The sequence below is a fragment of the Mustelus asterias genome, chromosome 8, assembly GCF_964213995.1.
Source record: "Mustelus asterias chromosome 8, sMusAst1.hap1.1, whole genome shotgun sequence".
NCBI classification, from domain to species: Eukaryota; Metazoa; Chordata; class Chondrichthyes; order Carcharhiniformes; family Triakidae; genus Mustelus; species Mustelus asterias.
The window spans coordinates 134,758,224-134,768,119 of NC_135808.1; the positions used below are offsets into that span (position 1 = coordinate 134,758,224).

Sequence of the window (9,896 nt, forward strand, 5' to 3'; positions counted from 1 at the left end):
TAAAGACACAAACTCAATTTACATGAATAATGGTTGGAATGCGAATACTTACAACTAATCAAGTCTTTAAGAAACAAAACGTGAGTGGAGAGAGCATCAAGGCAGGCTAAAAAGATGTGTATTGTCTCCAGACAAGACAGCCAGTGAAACTCTGCAGGTCCAGGCAACTGTGGGGGTTACAAATAGTGTGACATGAACCCAATATCCCGGTTGAGACCGTCCTCGTGTGGAATGGGAACTTGGCTATCAGTTTCTGCTCAGCGACTCTGCGCCATCGTGTGTCGCGAAGGCCGCCTTGGAGAACGCTTACCCGAATATCAGAGGCCGAATGCCCGAAGTGACCTTGAATATTTCCCAAAGAAGAAGGCAGTCGAGAACACAGGCTCACAATGTCAGAATACGATGTTAGTTATTTGGGACTGAGATGAGCAGCAATTTCTTCACTCACAGAGCTGTGAACCTTCGAAATTCTCTATTCCTCTCACCCACCCTTGAGTTGTGAATGCTCAGTCATTGAGTATATTCAAGACAGAGTGATAGACGTTTACGAATTAATGAATTGGTGCAGGCTAGAGTGAAGGTGGATGCTTAGTGACAATCCTATTGAAGTCACAGCTGCTTCAAAGCCAAATAGCATAACTGGGCTGAAAATACCTAAACTCACTTCACACAGAATCCCGGTGCCAGATTGTGTTTATTAATTAATAAGTCCAAGAATTAATCAACTTAAATACTTTATTAAGGAATACAAGATTGAGTCTCTGCCTTGTCTCATATTGATATATCAAGCATAGTAAACATACAAGTCCCACACATCCACAATAACTTAAATTAGACACAGAGTTTGAACTCTGGCAGCCAAGGTGCAATATCTAGCTACAGGACGGAGAACACCAACCGTCAAACTCCTCTCCTCCAATGCTGTGACGGCCACTATCAGCTAGTCTGAAATGTGGTACAAACTGGTTTTGATCCAGTACTGTAATTCAGATTGTAAAACTTCATCTCCTCAAAGTTTCTCTTCAGTGCTTTCTCCTTTCTACTTCTGTACTCGTGGTAACCACACTTAACTATTTGACACACTCCTAAAGTCACGTGTTTCAATTTCCATGCAAGGACGGTTAATTCCTACACCAGCTGTCTGATCCTATGTGAGCTGTTTGTTCTACAGAGATGTTTTAAACACATGCTGTACCCTCTGTACTAGTTAACCCGTGATGTCTTTCTGCTCATGTCAAAGTTATCCGGTCATTACTTTTTCACCTGCTCCTGAAGTCTACCATAAGACATAGGAGCAGAATTAGGCCACTCGGCCCATCGAACCTGCTCAGCCATTCAATCATGGCTGATTTTTTTTTCCCATCCCCATTCTCTTGCCTTTCCCCCATAACCCCTGATCCCCTTGCTCTACAGCTTGCATTCAGCAGAGACATAACTAAGCTACCACACAACCCTTTCGCAACTGAAACCACAATGGTTAGTAGTCAAATGACAAGTTAATTACCACATAACAGATTCAGTCATGTACATTTGAGAGGCCATTTTATGTAGAAACAAGGATTTAATTAAGATCAGCATGTCCACGTGTGCATGATAAGCATCCAAAACTGTATTTTGCATTCACCCAAAAAAGCTCCAAATCTTAACGCCAACTAAATATTGAAACTCAATTTAGAAAGTACTTACATCACACAAACAGGCTGTTCGGCCTGACCATGCTGGTGTTTCTGCTCCATGAGCACCCTTCTACCCCTTTCACCTCACCCTATTAGAATATCCTTCTGTCCCTTTCTCCCTTGGGTGTATCCAGCTTTCCCGTTAAACATATCCGTATGATTTGCATCAACCACTCACAGTGGGAGCGAGTCCCATATTCTCACCATTCTCTGGGTAAAGAATTCCCTATTGGATTTATTAGTGACTGAACAGTTTTTAAGTATGGGCCCTTGTTCTAGTCTGTATTAACTGTCTAATTCATACACCATGGCCACATTGTTTCACACAGGATGGAATTTATACATAACCGCAGACATGAAACTGTCAATGCTAAATGTGACAGGATTAAAAAGTCAACAGAATACCAGAACACGTGGTCAGAACAATGGATGACAAGTCTGCGCAGGTTGTGCCAAGGCTTCACGCTCTTGTGTTCTGTAGATTAGGAGTGGTGCAACAAGTACGACTAATAGGAGACAAATTAAGCCTGTTTTTCGATTCTTGAGCCAGCTGCACAAGTTTCATTTTTGAAGTGTTTCCTTAATCAAAGTGCTTGTCTTGGCTGCATGACATCAAAGTACCAAATCAAGGGGCAATTTGTTAAGTTCACACCGAGAAGTCAGCACCAGCAGGTAGATTTCACGCTGCTTTCTTTTAGCATTCAGCCAAAAGGTTTGACTGTTTATTTGAGATGAACGAGCGAACAATATATATACAGCTTTATTTCACACAACTGCAGGCTCCACACAGCATTCACAAAACAGTTTAATCTGGAACACCAAGTCTGTGATCTGATCTTCTGAAGAGAAGTGAGCCACTCGTCTTCAGGCAGAGTAGGACAAGCTGGATGGGGGACGGGGGTTACCCAGTTACCGTTCTCATCAATCCTTTAAGCAAAACTCCTGTCTGAGAATTCGCTTTTCTTCCTCCACAAAGCTTTTCTCCCGATTGGCTTGCCCCTGATTTCGCTTTCTTTTCTCCTTCTGTTGAAACGTTTCAATCTTGCGCTTCTTCGCCGATGAGTCCTCTGCATCGTCTTCGTCTAAAAGGAGAGAATGTGTCCAGCAGTAAGTAACTCGGTTTGACACAGAACAATTGCCAATTGCAACAGATTTCATTATGCAGCTAGAAATGGCCCGACTTGCCCTGAGCAGCAGTGGAGAGGGAAACAGAACAGCCCATACCATATTTCATTACACCTCTAACTTTGATCCAAGAACATTAAAAAAGCAGGGAAATGATGGTGAGAAAGTTAAATTCTAGTCAAGCTTCTAGAATTTGTTTTCAATTGGAATGAAGCAATGAGTGATCCAGAGACAGATGTGGAACAGAAATCTTTCAAACATCTTTTTTTATTTGCTCAGGGGATGAACTTTACTGGCTGGCCAGCATTTATTGCCCATCCCTAATTGCTCTTGAACCGAGTGTCTCTCTCGGCCATTTCAGAGAACATTTAAGAGTCAACCACATTGCTGTGACTCTGGAGTCACATTAGACCAGACCGGGTCAGGACGGCAGATTTCCTTCCCTAAAGCACATTAGTGAACCTTTGATAAAGGGTCGTCTGGACTCGAAACGTCAGCTCTTTTCTCTCCTTACAGATGCTGCCAGACCTGCTGAGATTTTCCAGCATTTTCTCTTTTGGTTTCAGATTCCAGCGTCCGCAGTAATTTGCTTTTACCCAGATGGGTTTTTCCGACAATCGACAATGGTTTCACGGTCATCAGTAGATTCTTAATTCCAGATTTTTTAAATTGAATTTAAATTCCACCATCTGCAATGATGGGATTCGAACCCGGGTCCCCAGAGCATTACCCTGGGGGCTCTGGATTATTAGTCCAGTGACAATACCGCTACACCACCATCTCCCCTGTCTGCTTCCGATTGCGCTGAACCATTCCATTCATTAATTCAAAAACCCTGATACTTTTCCATAACTTAACATGAAGATAATGGGAATTAAAGGGTCCTCCAAATCCGGTCTTACTCATATCGTAAGGGAACGAAGCCCAGCAGAGTATAATCAATATACATCGAGGCAATAACTCGAGTAAAGCTCTGTCCTGAGAAAGCTTTGGGAGATAATTTGGAAAGTGACTACATGAAACGCAGATAATGCTGTATTCACAGTATGGTTTTTAAAATTACATACAAACAACTACAAATAAACTATTCATAGACTTTGTTTTAAATTGGGGGACCATTGGCAGACTGACTGTCTAAGGAACTTAGTGCAAGGCAGCATAAAAACTGAACAGAGGGGTCATGCCCAATCAGCAACTGGTACCTGGGAATCAAAAAGGTAAAGTTGGAGAGGTACAGTCAGAAGAGGGACTGAATCTGCAGTGACATCAAACAGGGATTCAGCACTGAATGAGGCCATTTGGCCCATTGAGCCTTTGCTGACTCTTTGTCCCATTCCTGCAATCTTGGCTGAGAGATTTGATAGAGGTGTTCAAAATCATCACTGTTCTGGATGGATTCTGTGGGGAGAAACTGTTCCCACTTGCAAAAGGATCACACATACCAGAACAGAAAGCTGTTTGGCCTAGATAACCTGAGATCGAAGACAAAAGATGAGCCAAGTCTTCCTAAGGATTGTTTTACACTGATAGTGCCGCACCCGCATTCCATATCAAGGAGCACACTCACAACATATGGTCAGACTCTCCCATGTCTGTAAAGTGTTTGGTTTTACCACCAGGAAGACATACGGCATGGTCCAGAATGTTGCCATAATCGCTACCCATCGGCATAGACAACATGACGCTGGAGGTGTGGATAGTGTGACGTTAGTGTACCTTTAAGAAAGTTTTTTTTAAAAATCATGATCTCTGGAGCTCTCTCAGCTTCAGTATTTCCCATTGCTGCTGAGCTGTCTACCAGATGTCCTTTTATTGCTCCTTAAGTGGCGTAAATGGGGGCCTCAGGTGCTTTCTGAGATTAGTTTTATGACCCTGTATTAGGGGGAAAGTTGGTTGGCAGGTCAGGTGACAGGAGCGCTTTCATTTTCAATTCTGAGCTGCAGGTTAGTTTCAGAAGGGACAGCAAGCTGAAAAGAAGTGTTTTTCTCTCCTTTTTTATTTGGAAATTCTGCTGGTTATCTGAAAACAAGGTCGTGCCTTTCTGAAGGGGAGAATCTGCTGTTGGTGGTTTACCTAGATTCTCCCTAGGGTTCTGTCTGGGAAGCTGTTTTGACTTCAAACTGAGTCTATCCAGAGAACTGCAGAATTCATCCAAAGGACTCAATTCCAATATCACATGAGCATTAGTCTTTGCTGTATTGAACCTGTTTAAAGGGTTGTTTATGGGATTGGTTTTGATTGAAACATCTTAGATATATATTTGTTGGGGGTTATACATTATTGTAGTTGTTTTGTTTGTAATTGATAACAGTTCCTGCTAATTTTCTTAGTATACATGCTAACTATTTTCTTAATTAAACTTTGTTTGATAAAAGCTCCTGAGTTGGTCATGTGAATCATACCTGAAGTGAAACCTATTATGCTTATCCTAGTCAAATTCAAGGTGCAAAACTTATGATTCAGATGGACTCTATAAAACACTTTGGAATTTCTGACCTGAACCATAACAATAGCTTCACATATCTCGGCTCCACAATCACCAGCAATCTGTTACTTGATGCTGAAATCAACACATGCATGTTGCAGCTGTTCTGTCCAAGCTGAGAGAGAGAGTGGAACAGCAGCAATCTGACTGAGAACACCAAGCTGCGAGTCTACCGAGCTTGTGTCTCCAGCAAACTCCACTACTGTGGCAAAACCTGGACACATCATATGTTGGGAGGAAGAAAGGCTGAACTGTTTCCACCTTCACTGTCTCAGACGTCTCCTAGGCATCTCTTGGCAGGACAAGGTCACCAACTCAGATCCTGGAGCATGCCAATTCCACCTGCATGCACACACTGCAAAGCCAATGACGTCTGCACTCCCTCAGCCACGTTAATTGGATGGATGACGGTCATACTCCCAAAAACCTTCAGTATGGTGAACTGGGCCCTGGGTCATGACCTCCTGGGCACCCATACCTCCGTTACAAGGTTACCCGCAAGCTTGTATGAAGGTGGTGGACATTGATACTGAAAACTGGGAGACAGTTAAAGGAATTGAAAGAAGCGAGCAGTAAATAAAGGCAAGAAAACAGCCCAGAGAAAACAGGCCAGCAAATCGTGCACCTTCTCAGTCCACTCCCTACGAAGCAGATGTGGCAGAGACTGCTGCGCCAGTGTGGGGCTCCTGAGTCACACCGGGCGATGTTTAACAGAATTAGCCATCACAGTGCAAACAGTGTCATGAGACAGAGAGTTGCCATCAGTGGTAAGGGGACTAATTCCTTCCTATCCATTCTGCCAACACTCATTATTCTCGACACCACAATTAAATCTCCTCTCTGCTTCCTCTGTCCCAAACAATCCCAGCCTATCAGCTCTTGCAGCAGTTAAAATTCTCCATTGCTGTAACATGCTCGTACATCTCCTCTGTATCCAGTCCACCATGTCAGAAACTCAACCAATGTTCTGGGGACCCGGGTTCGAATCCCACCATGGCAGATGGTGGAATTTTAATTCAATACACAAATCTGGAATTAAGAATCTACCGAAACGCTTGTCAGAAAAAAACCCATCAGTTTCACTAATGTGCTTTAGAAAATGAAATCTGCAGTCCTTACCCAGTCTGCCCTACATGTGACTCCAGAGCCACAGTAATGTGGCTGACTCTCAACTGCCCTCTAAAATGGCCTCGCAAACCACTCAGTTCAAGGGCAACTAGGGATTGGCAATAAATGCTGGCCCAACCAGCGATGTCCATGTCCCACGAATGAATGAATAAATAATGGAATCACATATTTCCTGCAGTGCGGTGACCAGAGTTATAAACAGGACTCTAGCTGTGGCCTAACTAGGGTTTCATACAGGAAATTCAAGCATAACCTCCCTGCTCTATTACTCTAGGTTTTGGTCAATAAAGGAAAACACCCCAATGTGCCTTAATGACTGCAACTGCTTTGAAATTCATCATGTCCTGTGACTAAGTTAATGAAATTGCTACAGAGCGAAATAGTTCATAATGTCGCATCCACAACCGATGGTTCAGGGCTAAGTGCACCGCCAGCTGAGGGAAAATGGCATTTAACATTTGAGTGACCTCCATTTGGAGCTGACCAAAAGCACGTTGAGTGCTTTCCAAGGGACTGGGGCTTGATCCTACCTGATTCTGAGATTTCAGGCTCCTCAGGGAGCAAGGCAGCTCTGCGTTGTGGAGCATCGTCACCATTGTCCTGGTACATGCTGGACCATTTGACTGCCATGTCCACACCCAATGGTGGCTTTTTCTCCTCCACTGCGTAGGTTTCTGGCGGGGGCACAGCGTTTGTTTTCCAGGCTTTGAATTCTTTTGGTGGCTGTCAAATTAGCAGAAATGCAGATTATCACAGGAAACAATGATTAAAAAGTCTTCTCTCTCCCTTTATTACTAATTCTAAAATACTATGAAACAAACTTGAAAAACAAACTCTCAAAACCTTCCTGGACTACGGAGACGAGCAGTCTGAGCACTGTAAACACAGATGCTGCTGCCATTATCTGTGTGAATACCTTACATCTTCTTTCCAGCAAACAAAGCCAAGCCAGTCTGATTGTTAACAGCCGCGTCACCCAGAACTGTTATTAGGCAGATCTCACATGACCCCTTTCAATTTTTCCTAAATTAAAGACACTGAACCAAAACATCTTATAAATCTCATTTTTGCGTTATGCTGAGAGTTTGATTGTTAAATGTTGCGCCCTATTCCATTATTGGCTAACTGATGGGTAACTATTCGTATTTACTGATTTCTTCACTTTCAACTCTCATCCTCACATTTTAAGTTGCAAATCACAGAATTGTTCCAGTGCAGGAGGAGGCCATTTGGCCCATTAGGGCCGCACCAGCTCTCTGAATGAGCAAATCACTGAGTTCCATTCTCACGCCTTCTCCCTGTAACCCTGCACATTTGTCCTTTTCAGACAACAGTATAATTCCCTCTTGAATCTGTCAATTGAACCTTCCTCTTCCGCACTCAGGCAGCGCATTCCAGACCCGAATCACTCGCTGTGTGAAAACGGTGGCACAGTGGGTTAGCACGGCTGCCTCACAGCGCCAGGGACCCGGGTTCAATCCCCGGCTTGGGTCACTGTCTGTGCGGAGTCTGCACGTTCTCCCCGTGTCTGCGTGGGTTTCCTCCGGGCGCTCCGGTTTTCTCCCAGTCTGAAAGATGTGCTGGTTAGGGTGCATTGGCCGTGCTAAATTGCCCCTCAGTGTACCCGAACAGGCGCCGGAGTGTGGTGACTAGGGGAATTTCACAGTACCTTCATTGCAGTGTTAATGTCAGCCTTACTTGTGACAATCAAATACTTTAAACATGTTTTTTCTCTATTGTTTTTGTTTCTTTTGCCGGGTGTTTTAAGTCTCTCCTCACTCTCCAGCCTGTGACAATGGGGCAGGTCTCTCTGTCCAGCTCCCTGTTGTTGTGGATTCCCTGCCTGGCCAGGGCTGCAGCTCTTCCCCCTCCCCATGTCCCTGCCCCCCGGGGCACCGCTCTCACCTCCTCCGGGGCCCGCACCAGCCGCCGCTCCCAGTCGATCAGGCCGCTCCTCGGGCTGCCCAGGAAACTGGGTCTGGAGACGCTGCCGAACAGCTCGTCCGGCCGGGGCAGAGCCGCCCGAGAGGCCGGGGCGGGGGCCGGGCCTGCTCCCGCTCGGCTCTCCCTGCCTGGGGACCGCGAGGCCGCGGCCTCCGGCCCGGACTCTGACTCCGAGTCCGAGTCGCTCTCCGAGCCCGAGCTCCCATACGCGGCGAAATAGGAGAGCGGGTCGCTAGGCCCCTCCGCCATGGCAACCGCCACCCGCGCCAAAGACACAGCGAGCGCACCCGGCCCAAAAGACCCGACCTCCCAATGCCCGCGCCCTCTGCTGGACTCCAGGGGAAGCGCTACGCGACCTGACCTCCCAAATCTCGGTCCACTGAAGGTCACCAAGGGAAACAGCATCGACCTCCCAATGCCCGCGCCCTCTCGGCAGATCTCCAGGAGGAAGAACTCCGCGCTCTGACCTCCCAATGCTGGCGCCCTCTGCAGACCTCCAGTGGAAAGAACTTCGACCTCCCAAACCCCCGCCCTCTGCAGGTCTCCAGGGGAAAGAGAATCGACCTCCCAACGCCGCGCCATCTGCAGGCCGGTAGTGGAAAGAGCGTCGAGCTCCCAATGCTCGCGCCCTCTGGTGGTGTCCAGGGGAAAGCGCTCGACCTCCCAAACCTCCGCCCTCTATAGGTCTCCCCCCGCCTCTGCTCTCGCCCTTACCCCCTCCCTCCCTGAACCAGGCATAGAGGTTTACAGCATGGAAACAGGCCCTTCGGCCCAACTTGTCCATGCCGCCCAGTTTTTACCATTCAGCTAGTCCCAATTGCCCGCATTTGGCCCATATCCCTCTATACCCATCTTACCCATGTAACTGTCTAAATGCTTTTTAAAAGATAAAATTGTACCCGCCTCTACTCCTGCCTCTGGCAGCTTGTTCCAGACACTCACCACCCTCTGTGTGAAAAAAGTGCCCCTCTGGACACTTTTGTATCTCTCCCCTCTCACCTTAAACCTATGCCCTCTAGTTTTAGACTCCCCTACAGTGGTTAGCACTGCTGCTTCACAGCTCCAGGGTCCCGGGTTCGATTCCCGGCTCGGGTCACTGTCTGTGTGGAGTTTGCACATTCTCCTCGTGTCTGCGTGGGTTTCCTCCGGGTGCTCCGGTTTCCTCCCACAGTCCAAAGATGTGCGGGTTAGGTTGATTGGCCAGGTTAAAAAAAAAAAATTGCCCCTTAGTGTCCTGGGATGCATAGGTTAGAGGGATTAGTGGGTAAATATGTGGGGGTAGGGCCTGGGTGGGATTGTGGTCGGTGCAGACTCGATGGGCCGAATGGCCTCCTTCTGCACTGTAGGGTTTCTATTCTACCTTTGGGAAAAGATATTGACGATCTAGCTGATCTGTGCCCCTCATTATCTTATAGACCTCTATAAGATCACCCCTCAGCCTCCTGTGCTCCAGAGAAAAAAGTCCCAGTCTATCCAGCCTCTCCTTATAACTCAAACCATCAAGTCCCGGTAGCATCCCAGTAAATCTTTTCTGCACC

General features: G+C 46.4%; 1 protein-coding gene across 1 annotated transcript; it reads right to left on the reverse strand.

Annotated features, from left to right (window-relative positions):
* Window positions 1–721: 721 nt before the first annotated feature.
* On the reverse strand, window positions 722–8,881 carry c8h1orf52 (chromosome 8 C1orf52 homolog). The gene is made up of 3 exons (XM_078219012.1): window positions 8,320–8,881; window positions 6,945–7,137; window positions 722–2,758 (listed from the first exon to the last, which is right to left on the reverse strand). The coding sequence occupies exons 1-3, from the start codon at window positions 8,761–8,763 to the stop codon at window positions 2,598–2,600; spliced, it is 798 nt and encodes a 265-aa protein (XP_078075138.1). The 5' UTR covers window positions 8,764–8,881; the 3' UTR covers window positions 722–2,597.
* Window positions 8,882–9,896: the final 1,015 nt, after the last annotated feature.